Below are 25,000 nucleotides of genomic sequence, written 5' to 3'. Positions count from 1 at the left end.
CATACACACAACGGTCTCCAATTGGTAACAAACGTTAAGTTACCTTTTTGTCCCAAAAACCTACACACAGCAGTCCAGTAACATTCAAACTACACCAGTATAGAGACTCTCACGACATCTACATATCAAACTGTCCATGGTCATTGAGACTCATTGAATTTGATTATATTCAGGAAAACATGAATTATACAATCTTGGACAAAACTCTTGGGAAAAATTCTATCTTAAGCATCATTTGGCACCCACTGACAAAACATATTGGTCCTTCCCCCTTTCCCCCATACCAATGTTGATAATGCGATGCAAAATACTGTACAAGCCTTTGGTCGTTGGTTCAACCAACATTGGAATGGAGGGAGGGGGGAAAGTAGGAAGAATTTAATCTTTATCACACAGACAAATTAGAGGGTCGCGTTTTCGCAACGAGTTTTGTCCAAGATTGTGGGCCCAGGTTCATAAATTTAATTTGTGAATAATAATTGAGATTTTCCTTTCATCGAACAAAAGGAAATCAGTCCACTACAGCACCCATACTATCAGAACTTAACGAAAACCCTGACTTCAACATTAAACTTGGTATCATCATTGGTTGCACAATAAGTGCATTCTGCCTTGTGGTGCTTGGTTTGTTTATCATATGGCGAAATCCATGCAGGTAAAGTTTAAGTTGTCTTTTTTATTTATAAGGGCAATTAACAAGATAGAATAATGTTGTTATTGGCTTTTAGTATTTTATCACATTAAACGGTCAAGTTTTGGTTAGAGTATATCCCCTATAAAAACAATAATAATATTAACGCACTTCTAACCATACAAAAAATGCATGTACAGAGATGTTTTAATTTGAAGTTTTTGAAATAAGATATGAACTTTTGGTGACAAAAATGGGCTGGTGCAAAACACAGGTCACAAGTCACAGGTCATTGTTTTACCAATACAGAAACAACCCTAACTGTTTAATGCTCACATTAGACCAATAAACGTTTTGTTTAGACCTAATTTAGGCCTAAGGTTAGCTTTAGAGGATGTTCAGGACTTCTTCTGTATTGGTAAAACAATGACCTGTGATCTGTGTTTCGTACCTGCCAGACAAAAGTGGCATTTTGTGCCAAAGAGGATTCCTGTGAACAAACTGAAACATTCTTGAAAAATCAAATGAAAAAAAAAACCCAAACAAACAATGTTAGCAGAACTTCATGTTTGCTAACAATAAGCATTTAAATTGGCATTCTTGACTTCTTTGGTTTTATTTTTCACTTTTAAGACAAAATGTTGGTGAAAAATACATAATTATGCTACTCAATGATCAGTGCAGACTACTAAAATGAGTGTCACTCAAAACATAAAATGAAGGCTCACCTCTTTCAATATCTGGAGGGTGTAAAGTGCAGGTTGCAGGTCACAGAAAAACCCAACAACCTTTATAGGCTTCTACCTTATCTTAAGCATAGTGTTTAGGCCTAATGTTAGCATAGCAAAGGTTTGGGTTGTTTTCAGCTATGGTGAAACTGACGTGCAACCCAAACCCGCAAGCTGCAGTTTACACCCTAGCTCCATTCAATTTATCCATATTTGAAATACATTAAGAAACCCTAAAGAAAGATGGATATTCACATTGCAGCCAATTTTGCACATCGTGTTGAAGCTAGAGAATGCCCTTAAAGTGATACATTTTGCCCAGTATAAACTAAGCCATGTGGTATTGGCAGTTCACAGACTTTGGCATGTTGTTTACTTTTAGTCTTTCCGAGCATATCAATAGAACATTTACAGCTGTGTGCTTAGTCACCTGGCCTTTGAATGAAAGTGAGGCTGGAATTGACCTTGCTTTAATAGAAACCTCACTGCTTTTCTTGTGTTAATGAATATACATAAGAAAAAAGTGAGGTTTCTATCAAACTGAACTTCAACTCCAGCATCACTTTCATTCAAAGACCAGGTAACTAAGCAGACAACTGTAAAATGGTCTATTTCTTGACTTTTTGTAGTGGATGGTTAGTGATTTTTTTTTTGTTTTCTCATGTAGTGATTGTGTGACATGACACAATAATTCAAAGTACTGTAGCACGACATTATTTGTTAGAAAAGGTCATAAACATGGCATGATGTACCCCTGTAGACAGGTTCAAATTCTGACCATCAAAACCTTTTCTTTCATAGACAACCATCCATAAACCAGGGGAAAGAAAAGGGACTCAAAAATAGCCTTCCACAAACTCTGAATGGCTTTCTTCCTCATCATCAACAAATCATTGGTTGTGGAAAAAATGACAACAGTACATCTACAGAAGAAACTTCTGCAAGTTCAGGAGTGTGCCGGTGTAGATGTACTTGTGGTGGTTAGTATTTTTGGGTAGTTCATTAGTGAAGTCACTGTCTCTCTAGCTGTAAGAAAATGGTTGTAGAACATTCTTGTGTACAACATGCACTCTGTCATTCGCATTTAAGCTGCACTTAGATGATTTAATTAACTCCTTTTCTGCTGTTTCCCTGCACTCACCTCCTCATATCAGAAAGCCTATTGCATAATACTTTTTTATTTTTATGGGCAGCGAAAGGTAGCCCAACAGAAAGTGCAATCTCTCTTGTCCTTCAGCCAAACAACTAATTAACATGGTAAACTAAATTTCAATGTGATTCGAACAACTGAAAATCTGGCCTGCTGAAAACTTTCAAACAAGTAAACTTACTGTCTTAAGTGTCGACTGAGTTCACAAGCTTTATTTAATAGAGTTCATAGTTTAATAACTAACTCTAACTAACTAAGAGTCTACAAGGCCACTTGAGTCAACTGAATTGGAAACCATTGAAGGATCGAAGAGCAATCTCACCATTAACTTTATTTCATAAAGCAATTCATGTTAATGATAGCCTGGCTTTTTTCAATTATGAGACATTTTAGAGACATTATTTTAAGGAACTCCACTCCAAACACGTTTATTGAACTGTTATCAAATACTTAGGCATGTAGGTATAGCTACTTCTGGAATGTGCTGCCAAGCAAAATTATTAACATAATGTGTCCACTGATCAGTTCAAAAAAGTTATACTGTATAAATACTATTTGAGTATTGTATTTAGTGATGAATATCAATAATTTTTTTTGGTCATATCAAGTAGTTATGTTATTATCTAACCTTATCCCTAGATGAATTTATTGCAGGATATTTTTATCAATAGCGTGGTGGTTACCCCTTTGCAAGACCGTTAGATTTTTTAAGAAAGCTTAATAAAATTCTCCACATTTGGCTTTGACCTGTCTGTCAATTTCAACGTGCCAGACTCTTCTACGGATCGAGTCTCTGTTTGGTCTCTGTCAATCCCTGATGTCCCTTGTGTGCAACGTCTGTCATGTAATTTCCTTGGGATCAGTAGCCACACTCTTCCAAGGACTAGCTTGTCTCACAGCTTTGTACTGCAGGTTGTTCTTCTTCAATCTTTTGTACAGACATTGCTTCTGGGACTCGTGTTACTGCCAGAAGCTGAATGAAATCTTTTGCATCCTGATTCCTGCATACTCCTTTCCCACTGCCAAGACGTGAAAGAGGGTCAGCATTTTTTTTAACCTGGAGTATGTACTGACATTGAATCTGTATGGTTGGAGTACCCAGCATCCTATTGTGGTTGAGTTGCAGAAATTGGTGGAATAGATAACCTTGAGGGTCTTGTGGTTCGGCAGCAGCATGAACTACTCTGTATTGATTCACGTGAAACCTCACAACCCCAATCAACGCAAAGTGTGTCCTTCTCTTTTTCAGAGCACTTGTGTTGAACGTCTTTCAGACTGCAGCTTGCATATGCAGCCACCTGCTTGGGTAAGGGCAGCTCCTAAGCCTTCAGTTCAGGTATCTGTGATGAGTTTGGTTGCTTCGGCATTGCTGTCAAAATATACCAGGTTTTCTAGATTTGCTAAGGTGCTTTTGGGACTTTGTTTTTTCTATGCTTTAAGTGGAAGGAGTGTACTTCCTTGTCAGCCTGTGAAGTGGTTCGGTAATGTTTGCTAAGTTGGGATGACCAGCGTAAGAAAACTTTGTTCCGCTCCTGTGTTTTGAGGGTCTCTGTTGAAGGTCAGTCAGCCCCTTTTCCTGAATATGCTTAAGGTTTTCCATCACATGACCTCATGCTGCTCAACAATACGAGCAATGTAGTCACGGACTTTGCAAGGGCCCTCACATCCTTCTAATGCTTACTTGGCCTTGACATCACTCTCCATTAACCTAGCTTGATTTTCAGCTGCATCATTAACCTGCTATTTCTCACGCTATTCTAAGTGGAAATGTTCCACCAGCCTCCAGCAATTTCTTGGAGAGATTGTGTGACTGCAAATTTGTCGATTAATTGATCATGAATCAATGGATGCAATCTTAATGATGGTTTTCCTGTAGTTGTGTCCTCTAGGAATCTATTGACACTTGCTTTTCATCCTTGTTGCCAGTTTTACAACCCTTTTCTTTTCATTTAAGTCACGCTTGAACAATATTACTCCTTCTCGAGTGTTTTCTTTGCATTTCTTCTCATATATGATTGCCTCTTCCGTAGTACTTTGATGGAAAACTGTCCTTCTCGGTGACTGTGTTGGATACTGGTTTCGGTGTAATGATAATGATAATGATAATGATAATGATAACGATGATGATAATGATAATGATAATGATAATGATAGATAATAGTTCTTTATTGTTTTTTAAGCAAAAATACGTGCTAAAACAAGAACAGTTACATTAAAAATAGCAGAAAGGATTAATTAGAATTACAAAGCTATCGACATTACATAAAATAAACATTACATTAAATAGCTACTCTATATTTGGCAAAAGCCTGTTAAAAAAACTATTTTTAAAACGCTGGGTATTAACCCCAGGGAGTTGACTACTAGGAACTCGGAGGCGCGCTGAGCTTTCTTTCATTTTGCGGACGGAAGGGTACACAGCGTGACCCTAATACCGGAGATCTTCTTGAATAGCGAGTGATCAACCTCTTCTGATACGCCATATATGTCAATTCGGTAGGAAACATATTTGCGTTTAAAGCAGCGCTGTAGAAAATTCTGAACCGTTATTAATTCAGGTATTGAGGAGGCGTATACGGGTAGACCGTACGTTAGTTTGGGTAGAGCAATTGATCTAAAAACGTAATCTACGTCTGGTTGGTGGTATCCCTCTTTACGTAAACATCTTATCACATAAAGACACTTGTTGGCCTCCTGCAGCTTAACCTTAATATGCTCGTTAAATCTGTGACTACTTTGTAAAGTAACCCATAACACTTTTAAACAAGAAACTTGCGTTATATTGTTCACAGGGTCTATATCATGAGCAACCTTCTTACAAAGTATTAGTTCATTACATTTTTTAGGATTACATGCCATGGCATTATCTTGGGTCCAACTGAAAAACTGATTGACAACCTCTTGAGAAAGATCTATTTAATTTTTACGTACTTTGACTAGCAGGTCTACCATTTGTAGATAACACCCTTGAATATCAGTCTTTGTTTCCTATCCATTAGAAAGCTTAAGTACCAGTTAACCAGATAAGGATTGAGATGAAGAGCCTTTAGTTTTATGTATTAGAAACACGTTTTTAGTTTTCTCTATTGTTTCTTTTCAGCTGCATCACAATGGCCAATGGGTGGCACAATGGTGAGTTTAAGATTTGTATAGTTCATGTTGGCCTTGGCACCGTACTCATCTAACCATTTGGTTAATGACCTTGCTTCTAAGGTTATGTTGTAATGCCTTTCTGAGGGCTTAGTTTCTTGGTAAAGGGAAGGACAAGGATATTTATCCGCACCCCTGAGTTAGAAGTTCATAGAATTTTAACCTTCATTTGCATTTCGGATCACTCTGTACTCCATTCTTTGCAGATACGAGCTAACAGAAAGTTACCAGGAAGTAGTGATAGCACTACTCCAATGACAAGGGTGTTTGCGACGAAAGGAGCTAGGTTAGTAACATTCTTATTTAAATGCTTCTTTGAATGTTCTATCAACGTTGATGGTACTTAACAATTAGACCCGTAGCTCGCAAAGGCTACGGGTCAATAGCCCATGAGGCGAAGCTGAATGGACTACATGTATTGACCCGTGGCACTTGAGGGCGAAGGGTCTAATTGTTTTAGTATCACCCAACTAGTCGGACAGAAAAGCCAATAATAAAGTTAGCAAATGCAAGTTGAAGAAATAATTATTTGGGAATTAAATCCTTCAGTAACAGAAGAGCCACCGAACATTTGATTGACGGTAGCGAAAAACGCATTTGTCGGTTGACCTTGAATTTAAGAGTCCGCGTGTTATTGAAAGGCGCAGTAAAAAGATAGCACGTTATTTATGCTTCTGTCAGAAAGGAGTTATTAATTAATATTCGCATCTACATACTTTTATATGAAATGCCACCGCGAATGCTTTTAAACAACAAATTAACTGACCTAAATCTTTTCCTGAAGTTTTCCCGATCCAAAATCTAACTCTGTATCGATAAACAGTTAAATAAATAAGCTGTAATTTGGGGGGTCCAAATCTGCAAAGGGGGACTAAATCCGCTAAATCCGCTCTAGTCCCGCTAGTGGATTTGTACCGGGGGTCCAAATGTAGTGGGGGGGGGGGGGGGGTCCAAATTCGTTAGGACACCGGACTAACCTCAGACATATAATAAATACTAACCTCGTTTTTTCGGCTCGTACTGTAAGTTACGGATCCTTGTTTTTTTCCCGTTGATTTACAAATCAACGGGAAAAAACTCGGTCTGTGGCTTACAGTATGAACCTTGCACTCGGTTAGTAAGAGGTATTTATTTTCTATTCATGGAACAAAACCAGCCAATTTCTACCTAAAACTTTAGTCACAGACCAAGAAACATTAGTGCTCATAAAAATGTTTTTGACCAAATCCTTTAACCTCTCCTCCATCCCCCAAAAGAAAAAAAAATGATTTTTTTCTTATTTCCTAGTTGCCATTTCTGTAGCTCATGGTTCTTGCATGGGACGAAAAATAACATAAAGAAGACAAGGAACCTTTGTAAACTTAAATTTGGTTATTTTGTCAAATCAACTTCAAACTGTTCACAATATTTCCAAGGTACAATTTTCTCAATCAAGAAAGGTAACAGAATTTAAAATGACAAACAGCCAATTTATGTTAATAAAGTAAAGTTTTTTTTGCTACCGTCCTTTAAGCGTGAAGTCTTACTCTGAAAACTTCAAGAGCACGTGAACAAAACATGCTGGTATGCAGCCTAACACGTCGACAATTTCACGACATAACTGCCAACGTTTCAAAAGTGGCACATAACCAGACAAACCGTTATCTTTTCAAAAGTAAAACTTCGCGCAAAATTGGTCACGCTTCAAGGATGGACGCAAATGGTAGTATTACTGTTTTCTTTATTATTATCTGCAAAGGCTAAAATACAGTTTTTGGTTCACAGTGAAGAAGGTATGGGCTCCCAAGATGTCAGAGATAAAGCAGGTTCGTGTGCAGTTTAGTATAGACGAAGTAACTGTTAGCAGTTACTCAGCATTAAGTGCCAGAGAACGTTGTGAAGTCAAGCCAAGGATGAATGAGCTTTCTTCTATTACAGTGTATATAAAATTATGTGAATTGAATTTGTGATCCCCAGTCTTCATTTCTGGAATAAGGTAAGCTGTCTGCCTAGCTGAAATGTTTCAGGAGCGGATTCAGAGCCACCGTAAATGTTTGAAAAGCATGAAAAGATGTTCTGTTGCTATGGTAACCTAATATGTCACATTAATGAGTGCTTCTCATTACGTAATAATAGGTGTTTCGTATGGTACCATAACATTGCTGCAACGTGAAACAGTTGTGTTGATTGAATCCTTTGAAATAGCACAGTTCCTTGAAAGGTGATGAACCTGGTTTCATCCTCCTTCAATAAACTGCATAAACATATGAAAGAAGAGCACATTGCTTAATTGCTTGAAGACAAAAAACTCCGGGCCAAGGTTGTTCATCGTTGCAAAGGATTTTGTTCGTATTACAGCATAGGAAGTCAATATTGGATGCTTTTCCTTATGCCAACCTTTTTGAGAAATATTCTAGGTAGAGAATAACAATTTTATTTGTTTTTACCTTACTATGTTTTGCAGATGGTTGCTATCCTGCTTCTTGTTCAAGTAGACTTTCTGTTGAAATGCATAGGGATGAAAAGGTCAGTGCGTAACCAGTAAGAATAATCGGGACCGTCAGATCGAACGACGACGACTACATGTACGAGTTTTCCGTTCTGAGTATGCGCACTTCGAAAATGTTGGCCTTTAAACCTTGCGCTTATCCGCAGTACGGAAAACTGGTACTCTTACATCCTTGTCCGCCGATCTAAAGGTCCCTAATATTGCAGCGTCTGTAATTATCACCATAGCAGTTTGTATAACTTAGTTTTTAGTTTATGCTATATTGTCTTTACTTCCTTTTAAGCATTATTTTAAGGGAAAATCAATTAATTATATCCCTTTGATTGTACACATGCTGTTATTGGTCATACTAACAGGCCATAGTCTACAGTACACACTGTTTGCCTTCAATGTGTGCTTTGTGGTGCATTAATTTGATTTGTTAAAAATTGTAATGTAAATATCTGTTGCATCGTTTTTCAATTTTACTGTAATTTTGCCCTGTTATAATTGGACTGGAAAAAGATAGACCTTCAACAATAGCCGCGTAACGGATATAACTACCCGTCTGTGATGAGCCGAATACCCGCTTGGCCGATCCGGCCAAAAAAACGTGATCAGTATCCCAGTCATTATGAGAGGAATTCTCCATCACATCCACAAATAATTAAATAATATGTACTTGAAAGTTAAAAATTCCATCCTGTCCGTCTGGAGCGTAATAAGAGCTAAGCTTAAGCCATGAAAACGTCGTAAAACGTACATATCCACGCCAGTCGCGTATCGGTATTTGAAAACGAGGGGGACTGGGTTGGAACAATTGCATGAATGGTAATGAAAGACAAAAGACAGGAACCTAAACTAAAGAGGTCAAAGCAGATTAATGGGTCCAAAGGTTAGTTACAGAAAAAAAGTTATGTATTTTTTTCCGTTTCTAGATTTAAATAAATCTTCTGTTTCGTCGTAAACATTCTTGTCGTGAAGTAAACTATGTGAATGTGATTTTAAAAAAAGATTAGCAATTAAAAGAAACTCATGCTACCGTTGTCTAAATTCATTGAAAAATAGTAACAGTAATAATGCAGAGAAAACACCCAATTTTGCCCTAAAAAATTATGCAGGAAAATGCATCTCCGGGAGTGTTGAATTTCAAGATTTTCCGGGAGAGGATGTCCAGACTTCCCTACTTGGGAAGGGCCAGAAGGCCCTTCCAATTTTTCTACCCACTTGCACTGCCTAAACTACCGACTAGCAGGAAATTTTATTGAAACCCCTGAGTCTCCGTAGCTTAATCCTGCATGGCCCTCCAACTTTGTTAGTAAGAGGTATTTAGGTGTACATTTGGCCAACTTCAGTCCATTTTTTAGTTTTGTGCTTGGTTGCCTGGCATATGATGGAAAGGGAAGGTGGAGTAGTCATGTCTACTCTGGCATTTGGTCACTGAGTACACAACAGCGATAAAACATTTTTTTTAATGACCCTAAAACACTAAGATGTCACGAATGACATTTTAGTCGAAAATTATGAAACTCTTCATTGTTTTGGACCCTTAAAGTTTATTCACTTGATTTCAGCAAGATAAAATACCAAACTATCTTCTCTAAATTCTGGCAGGACTAATTCATATTGTGAATTCATCTCTGTTGTCCTTATACTTTTGAACAGACATTTTATAGCGGATCTCCGCATGCGAAAGGCGCACGCGCAGAGCGCCATTGGTAAGAAAATATGGTTACCAATCTGTGTGAGAAAACTTGGTTTTGGCTCCGTATGTCGGTGCGTACGTCCACCCCTCCATGTATGCCAGTGTGAAACTCCTTGGTGCAACCCGCTTTTTTTTGGTGGGAACGTCTTTGATATTGGACATCCATGTTATGGTTAATTGACAGCTGTCAAAACAAGGTATCCGCTGACCAGTATCACATGTCTGTATTGTGGGGTCAAGTTTAAAGCTCATCGAGGTCAGCGGTTTTTTTTTTAAGTTGACCGCTGACCAGGTACTGGTTTTCGATTGGATGGCAGGCTCAAGCCAGGTTAACCTGTTGTCAGAGTCGATAGCACAGGAGCTCTGCTTAGAGACTTGGCTAAATCTATATATTACATTGGTAATCAGTGTTGTAGAATAACATTGAATGGGTCTGTACATTTGTCTTCTTTTTTTATTGTAGGACTCATCAAGAAGTCCCAAGAAAAATGTACCTGTTGATGTATGAAGACTGTCTTGTGTGGATCTTTCTTTTTGCCTTTTTGCCGGATCAATCATCGTTGTCAGGACAAAATACAAAAGGAAAGAGTGCATGATACACTGTGGTCTTACTGTTATCTAATGAAACTTCCCTATTTCTCTTTTCAATGAGTAAATTAAGCCATTTGAGATGGTATATTGCCTTAATTAATTTTATTTTTCTAGAGGGGTTGCCCACAAAATTATTGAAATTTAGCTTATTAAATTTGCAAAGACCAAGGAGTAATGAGGCTTTTGAAAAGGCCTGTGAGATTGTACCAAAATGATTTTTTTTTTGTAATAATGTGTATCAATATGACAACAACAACAACAAAAATGCTTCAAAATATTAAAGATATTGTGAGTTTTGAATTTTGATAACCAAAAGGACGTCAGGAGAATCTGACCTTTCACACTCCAGCTGGGCTGCTAGAGCTGCACCAAGATTTGTAGTGAGCAAGGGTGACCTGTCAACTCTTGTTGATCACCACAGAGTCTCCTGTAGATTAGTGAATCCCTGCGAGCCAGAGCATGAATATTTGTTGGTACAAATCCCATCTGCATCACAGATATCCCTGAGTTTCATTATTTTGGTGATCAAAATAAAATTATTCACAGCATCTTTGAAAACAAAAGAAGTCTGAAAATGTGAAGCTTGTTTCCTACAGGCTTTAACTTGCAGCTAGTCCACAAAATGAGAACAAGCTTTGCTTTCCTATGGTAAGATGAAGACAGGAAAGAAGAGACTACAGTAGCCACCTTTTAATCTACATTGTGTAAGGGTCTTTAAGCTATGATTAGGGCAATGCTTATAAAACATTACTTTAGAGCAGAAATTTTGTCACACCATAACTACTTAACTGTAATATTCATTTGTGGCATTCTGTGGTGGACAAAACACTGACCCACAGTCCATGGTATATCCTGATGGACGACCTAAATGGACTACTCTTAAAATACTATTTCAAATAAGTACTGTTGATCTATATGTAAGCAGCGTCTCAAATTGTGTTTACTTAAGCCTAAACACCCATTGTAAACGGCGTTGATCAACAATATTTATGTCTAAGCACCCATTTAAAAAGCTTAGCTCTCAATAATTGTTGTGATGGCTGATAACTTCATGTAAGTGAGGTGAAACTGGTGCAATTCCTGGATTTACTTGCATGTGGCGGTGCAGAGGAAAATAAACAAGGTATGTTCAATGTAAGTATATAATCAATTCAGTTCTTTCAATAGTACTCGTTCGAAATGGAATTTTCGAGCTAGCCCATTTTAGAGAAGTCCATGTGGGTAGGCTATCGTGGCAGTCCATGGACTGGGAGTCAGTGTTTTGTCCACCACCGTGGTATTCATTGGCCAGTAGCTCAATCACCAGTGTGGATACATGTCAATGCATCATGTGGGTTGGTTCAAATCATCTCATTTTCTGTTGGATCCTATTTGCCTTGTAAGTATTTTGGTGTTTTTAGTATGTACTAATATGCTACTTGTAAATATTAATTCACACGATTTAAAGCATAAACAAAGCTGGTTCATTGCCAAGGGTAAAAGTTAGTTACAAGGCACTTGGAAATTAGAAAGATATTGTCGCTGGAAAAATGTTACCCCAGGTAATTCAAACCAGATGTTTTATCACACATAATTGTTACATGCATTGTGGATGGACACACTGGCCCTATCTTTTGCTTTTCATATGACAGAGATGCCAGGGTTTTTTTGCAAACATAGTTTCTCGGGAATGAAATCATAGTAAAAATGGCCCGAAAAGCGTTTTTAAGTTCATGTCTAGGTCACATGCAGCATTTCAGTCAATTTTGCACTAAACTGAAATGCAGCCTAAAATTCTGTGGGCGTCCGTGTTTTCAGCCCCAGACCGTTGTTCTCATGATTTTGTTGTTGTCGTCATTGCTCAAACACACTATTGATTCCCCTAGAGGGGAATCTTTTTTAACATTTTCTGCCTCATTAGCATGATCCCATGGTTTTCTAACCTATCGGCCAAAATTTAAGTACTGAATATTGAAAGTGCATTTCATAATGAGCTAACTCTGAGACTTTGAGCGCAATTTATCAGATAGTCTCTGAGTAATGACTCATTGAAAATTCGAAATTTTACAAATAATTAATGGGCTCATTAGTGCTTTTGCCACCCAAGAATCTATCGGTTTTTGACGGCTAATAACTTGCTCGTTATCAAAACCAAAGGCTTAAAATTGGAATTTGACTGGGTTTAACACGTTTTTTAACTTTTGAAGTCAATATGTAAATAGCATGATACCTTCCATCATCAAACTCCTATGTTTATGAGACAAAATGTAAACAAAGATTCACCTATACTGTACCCGGTAGGGTACATATTTGCATGCGCAAAGAAAAGATGGTAAGACTCTTCCATGGGTATTTGATTAGTCTGAGCAGCCCACTGAAATGGCATTTTAAGTGCATAAACTGCAACTTTATTTAATATTTATGATATTGCCTTTATCATATTTATCACCAATGAAGAATGAAACAAAGAATCCTTTAATGATCCTATTTATATTCATCTTACTTGGTGAATTTGTCTCCTGAACCTTAATGTTTTTTTAGAATCTTTCGTTTCCCAATTGATAATTGCTCCTGGTTTATTTTCCTTAAAAAAATTAGTATGATAGGAAAAGAGCATTTTTTCCTAATCTTGATTACAAACTTTTGTTGGCCATCGTACAGTGTGTTACCTTTCAAGGCATTAAGTACAAACATGGAGTGTTCAACCATTGCTAGCAATAAATTGGGTCACATTCAAACTGTTTCAGACGTATGCAACCGGATTGCATTTTCACTAACATGGTATAGACATTTTCTTGTTGTATTTTCAGCTCCTCTCGTGTAGTATTTTCAATATAAACCTTTTAAGTATTTTTTTGTTTTCAAAAAAAGAAAATTGTGTCCACATCAATTTTAATACAGCAAACTGTATTAAGGAACATTTAGACTCTGGCATAGATTATAGGCGATCTTCTTTTCCTTAGCTCTTCTCGTGTAGTATTTTCAATTACTTGGGAGCAGTATAAACCTTTTAAAGTATTTTTTTGTTTTCAAAAAAAGGAAATTGTGTCCACATCAATTTTAATACAGCAAACTATATTAAGGAACATTTAGACTCTGGCATAGATTATGTACGATCGTCTTTTCCTTAATTTAATTCATGATATTGTAGCATTATGTTGAAAACATTTTTATGTGAGATTTTATGACGCACTGAGCCTTTATCGTAAGATGACTTTTTGTCTGTCCCATAATATGTGCAAATACAAATTATTCAGTTCATACCTCAAAGGCTAAAACTTCCCTAAACAATTCTTTAAGCCTAAACAAACTTTTGAGTAAGCTTACTAAGGTTAGCATTCATAAGGATTGGTGTTGCTGTTATTTTAAAATAAAGAGCTGATAAATTGATAGCAGTCAGTTGAAACCTACATGGTAACTCAATTTATATATTACATTTTATATTGTATATATTGGCTAAATCAAAGTAATTTACCTGTAGCTGTGATATTAGCATAAACATAAAGCATCATCAGTACAGTTGTCATATACTCCTATACTCTGATCGCCGACCCCAGATCGAGCGAAAAATGGTTTTGTAAGCCAAAACTGTTCGACATTTGCTTCGATTTCACCAAGGTTAGCTTAATTAAAGATTAGGGTTTTTGTACCTGTCTGCGTAAAAGCCCACCTTCAACCGACAGGCATTGCGTACCGCAGAGCAGTTTTCATAAAGTGAAAATCCCGCCAAAGCTGAAATTCATTCAGTCAGATCGCTACGATGAGCAATGCAAATTTCCATAACAAAAACAAATGGTCGAAAAACCTGTCAGTTGAAGGGGGGCCTTAAAAACACTTTCTTTATCATTTCTAACCATGCTTATGTACCACATTTTCTTTACTGCTATTATGCTTTGCACATCCGTCATGCTTGTTGTTTTTGATGTTGTTGAGGTCATTCTTGTAAAGTAATCAAAGTTGGTGATTTTGTGTTGATGTGTTTAAGACAGTGAGTTGTTGTAGTTTTTCATTTCTTTTTACGTCTTGAGTTAGCAGTTCATTTCCTTCTTATGATACGTCACACAACGATCGACTTGATGTTGCTGTTGTTGTTGCTATTTCTTTGTTGCGTGCAGAAATAACAAAGTTGAGGAATTTGCCTTGGTGTCCAAGGCAGTGAGTTGGTGTATTCATTTCTTTTTCAAGCTGAAAAGTTGAGGATTTCTGTGTATGGATGATGACTCAAGCTATAAAAATTGCAATTTTTTTACGCAGATAGATTGACTTCATCTGTTGATCTGAATAATTAATTGTTAGCATAAAATTATTAGCAGAAGATCATTTATTGATCATTTATAGAGCAATATGGTCCAATAATGGCAATGGTGCTTCTTGAGGTCTACAACATTGTCAGAACAAAAGACATTGCTATAGAGTGTTTTCACGTGACGTCGCGGCGTCCATGTTGGTGTACCCAACTAATCCTCCGGGAATTGAGCTCTGTTATCATGTAAGCGTTTTCTTTTGTTTCGGTGGAAAAACCAAGGTTACTGATCACATGAGTGAAAACACTCTATTGGTTGTGTGTCAATCAACCTGTTTTGGCAATTTAGCTGATGTTGGCACTTTCATTTTCGGATCAGATATCCCCCATGCTTCTGTTGCTAGCATGGATTTACTATCAATTATCTTCAAATAAATTGAGATGCATTTTCGATGCTCGTAATAACCAAAATTAATGAGTTGTATTGATAGATTATTGTTAAAATTTCCAGTATGTAACTCTGTAATGAGAAGGCCTTGTGCCAAGCGCTATTATGGAAAGAACAGTCATCAATAATATTATTATTAATGATTTCTTATTGAACACATTGTGATTAATTACATTCAGAGATTAACATTTCAAAGTTTGAAAAGGTTACCACCTTTACATAATTGAAGGCCAATATTTATATTTTAAGCTGATAATGATACTAAAAAAGTAAAAGTAATACTGACTACCTTCATGAGAAAATCCTTTCGTTTGATTTGTCAGGAAGAGGTTAGAAATAATCAATAAATTAACAACTATATTTAAAGGACATGATATATAAATTTTTTTTGTTTAAAGCATGTTCCCTGTGGAATACTCATTAACAACTAGAATAAGATTTTGGTGAAAAGATTCTTTTGTGTTAGGAAAGTGGCTTCCCTTGTGTGCTGAATTATAGAGGTTTAACCAAGAAGATGTCACTTATTTGTTGTCCGTTTTGGCTAATATTTTCACCCATAGTTCCGTTAATGCTAGCTATGAACAGGTATACAAGAGATACAATCACGAGAACCTGTGAATCAAGTTTTTGTCGTTTTGTGCATCAAAAGAATGATTTTTAAAATCCTCCTTAGCAAAGTTTGGAATGTAGCCAGAATGGTAGCTTTATAGACTCCCATTGATCCATATCACCCACCATTCAGTATTCAAAGTTATATTTAGTGAAAAATAATAACAATCAGCATGGAAGTACAATAACGTAACATCTTTAGGTTTTCCAGATTAGGGTGCCGTCTGAGCAACATTTAAGATGGCTCTTACAAGTTTCAACAATTCTGAGGGAATGTCTTATTAGAACGATGAACTCTGCAACACTGTTTTACGTACACGTACTAGAAAACGATAATTGCTTAACTTCGCTTATTAATGTGACTAAGTGAAAACTCTCTGCAAATTTAAAAAAATTCTTAGGACTTTGTTCATAGCCACCTTCACAGTTAGGAAATGTTAGGGTGGCTCTGGGTCCTCTCAAGAAAATTTTATTGGGACTTTTGCAAAGAGTTTTATCTTAGGCTGCTTATCACATTCCTGCAATTAAAAGTGGGGGTCGCCAAGTGCGTTTTCAAGATATGAGCGTTTAAAGACAAAATACAGAGTGTTTTTAAATGGCTCTTTTGGTTGCCATGGTAATCGTTTACGTTACATAAATAAGTGCATCTTGTTAAGCAATGATTGGTGTTTGATATTGCTAACTATGCCTTGTCGTGAAACTGTGTTGCAGAGTTAATCGTTCTAATAAAGACATTCTCTCAGAATTGTTGCAACTGGTGTGAGCTACCTTAATTAAGGCACCAATTTGTGATATAATCTGTTTTACTCACAAAGGTGGCATCAATTCATTATACAGCAAGGTGGAATTTTTTAGTTGAAATCGATCTTACTTTCATGCTTGTGCTGTAATATCATATAGGGCTCCTTTCATTAGACAGTTAAGGTGCTAGTACCATGTGTTTCGTCAGTGTTTACGTCAACACAATAAGCGACCTTGTTTTTCCACTGAAACAAAAGGGAATTTTGGCGCAAGAATAGAGTGTAATTCCCAGAGGATTCAGCAGGAAGACCGACAGGGCTGTTTTTATTTCATGTGAAATGCTTTGTATGTACCGAGAATAATAATTATTTTTGAATGGTTAGTTATGTCTCACTAGCAATGACACTTATTACAATACCTTGGTGTTAATTTAGGACTTTTTAGAGTGGTTTTCAATTGAGTGTCGAAAGTAATTAGCGAATTACTTTGGTTTTGCATTACTTCATTCAGTGATTGGTTCAAAGTTCTCGCGCCGCTTTTTCAAGCAATCAGAAGTGAAACCAAAACCAATTATGGCTCGCGCGTGCACATTTTCCCGCGCTTTGTGTCGGCTACGTGTAATTACTTCGAGTTTTGATTGGTTTACTGGATTGTCTCCGTCCTTTTTGATTGGCTAAAGTAATTACTTTAGTTTTGGTTTACGACACTCGATTGAAACTCGCTCTATTACAATACCTTGGTGCTAATTTAGGACTTTTTAACGGTGTCAGTAGGATTACATATTTTTGCCACTTGAACAGTCATGCCAAAACTTATGTCTTTTCAGGGATGCTAATGAAAACACTTGCATTGGTTTTTTTAAAACCCTTTTCCTCCTTTAAGGCGTTTGCTATTGACGAGTAAAGTCAGAAAGAACTGGCCGGCCACACCCATCGGAATGCAAAGAAAAGGCAGCAATTTGAAGGAATATTTGCATAATCCCTCGCATTCTTCTTGAGTAGTATATAATCATCCTCGACGTGTGTTAATTTGAAAGTGTTGTAGAGTTAGTCCTTTCAAGTGCTTTGTCTGGTCGGTCAGTTCTGTCAAATGGAAACCGTCACACCAAGGGAGAAAAAGGTCAACGTTATTTTGATGCAAATATTTAAAACTCTACTTGACCTGCCTACTTGCTTATAGATAATGCGCAAAAGTTATTTAACTCTCTTTGTAAAAATGCCCGAGAAAAGATTTCATATAAGTGCTATATAATATATTTTCGTCATATGCATGTACCTTTGGAATTTATACTTATATGTAATATATGCACATTAGTTTCACTACTATCCTATGACTGACTTGTTCTGTTATTTTTTTAACAAACTAAACGAGATTCGAGTATTGCGATACACATGGGAATTTTATACTCGATCCTCTGAAAATGTTTCAGGTTAAACACATCATTGTGCAAACTGTATATCGTTTATATCTTTTAAATAAACCCTGGAGCCAGAAATCAGAAATCTGACTTGTCATTTTTTTTCTAATAATGGTTCGCGCTGTTTTGACAAACTACGACCCATTTTTTTGCTTGCATTCTTTCAAAATAAATCTGAAGGAATAACATTTTGTGGGCCCGCATGGGGAAAATGTCTTAACTGGTTCAAAATTTCTAACTCGCCATTTGGAGGATGCAGTTAAGTCACAGGCGGCCCAGAGTCGGAAGGTAAACAATTATAAGGATTTGTATGGGAATCTTGATAACAGACTGAAAAAGATATTTACCCGCAAAAGTTCTCAATAAAAAAGCCGTACTTTATTGTCATGGTGAATTTCTTGCTTTTTGTGTGGTTTTTTGCCTGATTGAATGCGATTTAAGCGACTTCTCAAATTCCCGAGTCGTCACTCTTCCCTAAATAAAGGAAAGGCTGGCAACTCATTTCTAACTTACCTCAGATCTCGCCGAAAAAATTCACACTTCTCCGGCATCAGTCACGCTCAAACTCCGGCGATGGCTACACGGATAAATTTACTTCCCCTTGACCAAGTTTCAAGGTCCAGCGAGTATCCATCGCTGAGAAAATGCGAAAAATATTCAAATTTTCAAACTCCTTCGAGGCTCGCTAACAACCAATTTTGACACGGCTGGTCAACGGTTCACCGAGCCTCCATACGGTGAGCGCAAACCTACGCAAGTGTACCATAGTTGGGCAGAGCAAAACAAATCCCAGACTCGTCCCCAAATACCTGCCTGGGGTCATGTTCGAGTTTCTAAATCGGCGAACGATATTAAAAGTTCCACACTGAAACCTTAAACACAGCTCCCATCGCTTTGGTTGCCCCACCGCATGTTATAAATCCGGATTTTCATCGAACTCCGTAAGTACTGAAGCTGTTTGGATGGAGTTTGAAACGCAGTCGAAGGTATTTACTAGTGTATGAAACACAATCCTGTTTTTCATCCTTCAACAACTCATTATCATGACTGCAGAAGAAATTCATATGAAAAGGTCGCTGCACCTTTTCAGCCTTTTGGACACATTTTTCTGTTGAGAGTCCAGGGAAAATGCCATCGTTGAAATCATCTGTGCCTTGTTTTTGCGCTTCCAGTTGCGTTGAAATGTTCAAAGTTATTTCTCACACCGGTGCATCAAGCGATATCGATCGAAAACCAACGATTATTACTGGGTTGCCTATGGGCAAACCCAGTCGTGGTCTACGTTTTTTTTTTTTTTTTTATTTTTTTTTTTTTTTTTTCGTTTTTTTTTTTTTTTTTTTTCCGTGTCGGTAAAAGTCTTGCCTGTCACTCCCCTGGTAAGTAGTGTCTTTGTGTATAGAGCCTTCTGCGCGTATTTTCTTAGGATCGAGAGGGTAGTGGAACTGCGTAGATTTCTCTTGTGGACACAGTAGAATCATTAACTTAGCCTGCAATGGCGTCGAAAGTCATGCAACGCGAATGGCGTTTTAGTGGATCCTTAAAGAAAATATACCCTTAGGGAGCTCAATAATGGAAAGTCAGTTGGATAAACTAGGCATGCATCTCAAAAGCGACGAGTACTGGACTTCGACAACAATCTATCGCCCGTCGAGACGAAATCAAAGTGAGCAGTATTTACCTGAAGTACATGGTAATTTGACACAATTGAGTTTCTTGTCTTCACGCACGCAATCAAATAGGAAGAGGTTTTCGCCTCTAAGAGCAAATATGTTGTTTGTTTCAATAAAATTTTCGCTGGAAAAGGATTCTGTGGTATTTTCTGCCTTTGTGAATTATAATATCATGTTGTGTATTGAATTTTCGAGCTTAAGGTTCAAATGTGATATGGGAGAAGTTTTTTAGTATTGCTCTGTAAGCAGGAAGGGTTCACAGCCTGTTGGAAGCGTGCTTGAGTTTCAACAAAATGAGCCCCAAAATCAGTGAAAACTTGTGACGCAGATGAATAATAAAGTAGCTGCTATTTCCAAAATGATGGAATTACCTGGTGATAAATAACGTCGTACGCGTCTTGGAGAGTAAATTTTGACTTTGCATAAACAAGAGTTGGGCGATTGTGATCTTTGTTTTGACTTCGCTCATTTCATTGTCAAACTTTATCACACTTGACAGAAAAAGAAACTTACAAAAACCCGGTATCTTGGGCATATGAATTACGGGGTGGTGACTTCTTTGCCTAAATGCAACTCACTTAACGAAACTGTCCTTTTTCAAACAACAACAAGGATTCAAACAGCTTCAATTCTTACACAGTTCGATAAAACATGCGGTGGGACAACCAAAGTGATGGGAGCTGTGTTGGGGTTTCAGTGTGAAAGTACAAACGGCTACTAACACTCTTATAACTCTTTTTTCATTATTATTTTATTAACCCACAGTCTGCAGTCTGCATTTTACCCTCAGTCTGCATTTTATCCCTGGTCTGCAGTCTGCAGTCTGCGTTTTACACTGACCGGTTATTTGAGTGGTTTTTAGCAACAGAGGTTAATTATTCGTAATGCGATCGCTTCCGTTGCCGTTAGCAATGGGTCGCAAATTTGACACTTTTATCGCATTATCACATTACGCATTGAACCACGTTATCTATTATTCCTAAAAATCTAAAAATATTCGTGCCTTATCAGTTTTCGGTCGAATTTATGTCCAAGAAGGCAGATAAATTGCAGAAAATATTAGTTTTGCATCCAAAAATTCGTAATCAACGCTAAAATGAGCAAATTTTGCCTAGAAAACATATTTTACTGTTATTTTTCTTAAATTTTTTCGTTCAACTTTCGCTTTTATAAAATGTTTCAGTTTTCTGTAAATAAGTTATATGGTGTTGGAAAGCTTATTTTCTTAGCTTTAAAATGATGTATTTTTTCCCCCTAACTTAAATATTTTTTGAGAAAAAAAAAACATTTTTTGGCGATGGCTGATTTACCGCGGTTTTCTCGCGGTTGGGAAAGTAGGAAGAAGAGTTAGGCCAGTAGCCAGGTTTTTAACCTGAGAAAAGGATCTGTTTCGTCGTACGAACGTGTGAGGACCTGTGAGCCAAAGGGCCTCTGCTGGTATGACTTCTGGGTGACCCCTTAATAACTTCTTACTAACCGAGCGCGAGGGCTGTACTGCCAGGGAAATATTGGCCCGAGGTCGTGGCAGTACAGACCGAGCGCAGCGAGGTCCGTGCAAAAACGACCCAGGGCCAATATTCCCCAGTACGGCTCGAGCTAGCTCGGTTAGTAAGTAGTTTATTATATGGTTTTTTAATTACCTTTTGCTTTGTTTTTGCAAGCCCGTAATCGGCCCGTGGGCCAGTCACAATTTGCCTGGAACGCTGCACGCCCGGTAGGGGGGGGTACTCCCATATGAAACAGACGGAGATGCTCGTCGTCTCGCTTAGGGGTGTAAATTTTGGATTTTGGTCTCGCTTAGGGTGTTTCGGGCAAAGCGCCAATATTTTAAGCCGCCAAGGTCAAAATTTGCTTAAGTCACGCCCAGATTGGTCTCCTTTAGGAGTCACAAAAAGCTTGAGCCACGCCCAGATGGTCTCCTTCGGGGGTTAAATTTAAAATTTCCAACTAGCATCCCCGTGTGTTCCATATGGGAGTCCCCCCCCCCTCCCTCCGGGGCTGCACGTACCACAGGCAACCCAGTGTACCCTCACGGAGGGTCTAGTTACTCGGAATACCGGAAAGGTATCCGAGTTACAATCTCGCTTGTCTGTTTTTTACTGGGTTGCCTCAAACCCAGTCGAGGTCTGCGTTTAGTTTGTTTGTTTTCTTTTTTTTTTTTTTTTTTAGTTTTTTTTTTTTTTTTTTTTTCCGTGTCGGTAAAAGTCTTGCCTGTCACTCCCCTGGTAAGTTGTGTCTTTGTGGATATAGCCTTCTGCGAGTATTTTCTTAGGATCGAGAGAGTAGTGGAAATGCGTAGATTTCTCTGGTGGACACAGTAGAATCATTAACTTAGCCTGCAATGGCGTCGAAAGTCATGTAACGCGAATGGCGTTTTAGTGGATCCTTAAACAAAATATACCCTTATGGAGCTCAATAATAGAAAGTCAGTTGGATAAAATAGGCAGGAATCTCAAAAGCGACGAGCACTGGACTTCGACAACAATCTATCGCCCGTCGAGACGAAATCAAAGTGAGCTGCATTTACCTGAAGTACATGGTAATTTGACACGATTGAGTTTCTTGTCTTCACGCACGCAATGAAATAAGAAGAGGTTTTCGCCTCCAAGAGCAAATATGTTGTTTGTTTCAATAAATATTTCGCTGGAAAAGGATTCTGTGGTATTTTCTGCCTTTGTGAATTATAATATCATGTTGTGTATTGAATTTTCGAGCTTAAGGTTCAAATGTGATATGGGAGAAGTTTTTTAGTATTGCTCTGTAAGCAGGAAGGGTTCACAGGCCTGTTGGAAGCGTGCTTGAGTTTCAACATTAATGAGCCCCAAAATCAATGAAAACTTGTGACGCAGATGAATAATAAAGTAGCTGCTATTTCCAAAATGATGGAATTACCTGGTGATAAATAACGTCGTACGCGTCTTGGAGAGTAAATTTTGACTTTGCATAAACAAGAGTTGGGCGATTGTGATCTTTGTTTTGACTTCGCTCATTTCATTGTCAACCTTTATAACACTTGACAGAAAAAGAAACTTACAAACCCCTTTATCTTGCCATCATTTGACACAGATGCTTCACTGTTTGGCGAATAAACATGCCGCGGTAACTTAATCACGGCGCCCGCTGAATTCCGGCCACGTCACTTTCGATTTTGCAACTTACTTGAACGTAGCAAAAATCTCCCAAAATGTTTGTCGCTGATCGTAACTTTTTATATTCTATATTCACAGTTGACTTCATAGTCTATATTCACTTGACTTCAGTGAAGTTTAGTAGTACAAAGTTTTCGGATGCTCATAGGGCACACTTGTGGTGAAAAGAAGTTGTGAGGGAACTTGAAAATTATCAACATGTCAGCCCAGAAGCCAATGTTTCTCGCTTCTCTTTTATTTGTTATTCTTCAGAGACTGGAATGCTGTATTTCAATACCACACAATTCAGTGCCTTCTGATTTTCTGTAGCACGTACCACAGGCAAGCCAGTGTATGCTTCACGGAAGCATCTAGTTGGGCAGTAGAAATTACGGTGCGGTGATTTCTTTGGCTCAAAGTAATTCACTTAACAAAACTATACTTTTTCCAACAACAACAAAAAAACAGCCGTGGTGTCGAGTGTCATCGGACGAGGGGATTTTTGCACGCGCGAGGCTTCAAACAGCTTCAGTACTTACGGAGTTCGATGAAAATCCGGATTTATAACATGCGGTGGGGCAACCAAAGCGATGGGAGCTGTGTTTAAGGTTTCAGTGTGGAACTTTTAATATCGTTCGCCGATTTAGAAACTCGAACATGACCCCAGGCAGGTATTTGGGGACGAGTCTGGGATTTGTTTTGCTCTGCCCAACTACGGTACACTTGCGTAGGTTTGCGCTCACCGTATGGAGGCTCGGTGAACCGTTGACCAGCCGTGTCAAAATTGGTTGTTAGCGAGCCTCGAAGGAGTTTGAAAATTTGAATATTTTTCGCATTTTCTCAGCGATGGATACTCGCTGGACCTTGAAACTTGGTCAAGGGGAAGTAAATTTATCCGTGTAGCCATCGCCGGAGTTTGAGCGTGACTGATGCCGGAGAAGTGTGAATTTTTTCGGCGAGATCTGAGGTAAGTTAGAAATGAGTTGCCAGCCTTTCCTTTATTTAGGGAAGAGTGACGACTCGGGAATTTGAGAAGTCGCTTAAATCGCATTCAATCAGGCAAAAAACCACACAAAAAGCAAGAAATTCACCATGACAATAAAGTACGGCTTTTTTATTGAGAACTTTTGCGGGTAAATATCTTTTTCAGTCTGTTATCAAGATTCCCATACAAATCCTTATAATTGTTTACCTTCCGACTCTGGGTCGCCTGTGGTTAGGTAATCACCTGTGTAATAACCTGACGTGGTTTACATTGTGACTGGCGTGGCTCGTACTTCACTGGTATTAACTAGGGGTAATCGAAGTTTATGCGAGTGCGTTCGATGTTTGTAGGACGGTACAGGTTTGGTACAGGTAGCAACTGAGGGGGGAGGGTGGATGGTTCGTGCGATAGGGAAATGTTATTACAGTGGAACCCCGATACAACGATCCTCGATATAACGATATCCCCGGTAAAAAGATAAACATGCTATGTCCCGGCAAAAGTTACAGTAAAATGTATGGGACAGAACCCCGATATAACGATCTTCAATATAACGATATTCCCGATATAACGCTGAGTTCTTAGCGTACCGAGCGTAAAATCTTCCCCGATATAACGATATTACAGCATCAGTACACACATACAACTTCAAATGTTTATGTTTTGTTTTGTTTCCCTTTTACGATTCATACCACAGACTTTGTTGTGTAACCTTGATAACGTCTAATGCTTTGCAAATTGTGAGTCATTTGATACTCATTACAAGTTTAATTAAACAATATGTACAGTAGTAAAAAAGCACATGTTAATTTTACCCCGATATAAAGATATTTTCGGTTATTTTAAGGCAATATCGTTATATCGGGAGTCTCGTTATAACGATACCTCGATATAACGATCTAATTCCACTGTACTGCATCTATGAACGTGACAACTTGTTAGACGTAATCATTAACTATTTATTTGGAATTCTACAAGTAGACAACTACTGAAAATTACTCTAAAATGAAACTATTACTTGCAAGTCTTTTCAGCTTGTGGCATTAAAGACCTAAGATTACTTTTCTGTGCTGAACGCTTGGACAAAATTAATTCAGTTTGTTGATTTCAATGCCGTAAATATCACAAGTGAAATGGCGCCGACGAGCGTCATATCTCGGTAGATTTACTTTGTGGCACAACGGCCGCCAAGCTTCACAACTCGGTTGATTTACTTTGAGGCACAACGGCCACCGAGCTACACAACTCGGTAGATTTACTTTGTGGCAGAAAGGCCGCCGAGCTACACAACTCGGTAGATTCACTTTGTGGAACAACGGCCGCCGAGCAAAACAACCCGGTTTGATGCAAGCGCGAGG

At 38.0% G+C, this 25,000-nt stretch overlaps 1 protein-coding gene and 1 long non-coding RNA gene across 2 annotated transcripts in view; one reads left to right on the top strand and one right to left on the bottom strand.

Moving 5' to 3' along the window:
* LOC138042826 (protogenin-like) overlaps nt 1-17,944 on the top strand; it is a 53,130-nt gene extending 35,186 nt beyond the window's left edge. Inside the window, 7 exon segments of the mRNA XM_068888849.1 lie at nt 508-655; nt 2,161-2,339; nt 5,610-5,641; nt 5,866-5,945; nt 7,424-7,464; nt 8,103-8,164; nt 10,295-17,944. Coding sequence (XP_068744950.1) covers nt 508-655; nt 2,161-2,339; nt 5,610-5,641; nt 5,866-5,945; nt 7,424-7,464; nt 8,103-8,164; nt 10,295-10,339 — 587 coding nt within the window. The 3' untranslated portion in view covers nt 10,340-17,944.
* LOC138042828 (uncharacterized) overlaps nt 1-25,000 on the bottom strand; it is a 35,453-nt gene that overhangs the window by 7,885 nt on the left and 2,568 nt on the right. The window contains exon 2 of the long non-coding RNA XR_011131093.1: nt 8,086-8,138. This is a non-coding gene — a long non-coding RNA (uncharacterized lncRNA). The remainder of the gene's footprint in view (nt 1-8,085; nt 8,139-25,000) is intronic.

This window comes from Montipora capricornis, chromosome 3 (assembly GCF_036669925.1).
Source record: "Montipora capricornis isolate CH-2021 chromosome 3, ASM3666992v2, whole genome shotgun sequence".
In the NCBI taxonomy this organism is placed as follows: domain Eukaryota; kingdom Metazoa; phylum Cnidaria; class Anthozoa; order Scleractinia; family Acroporidae; genus Montipora; species Montipora capricornis.
This window is presented reverse-complemented; position numbering and strand designations above follow the sequence as displayed.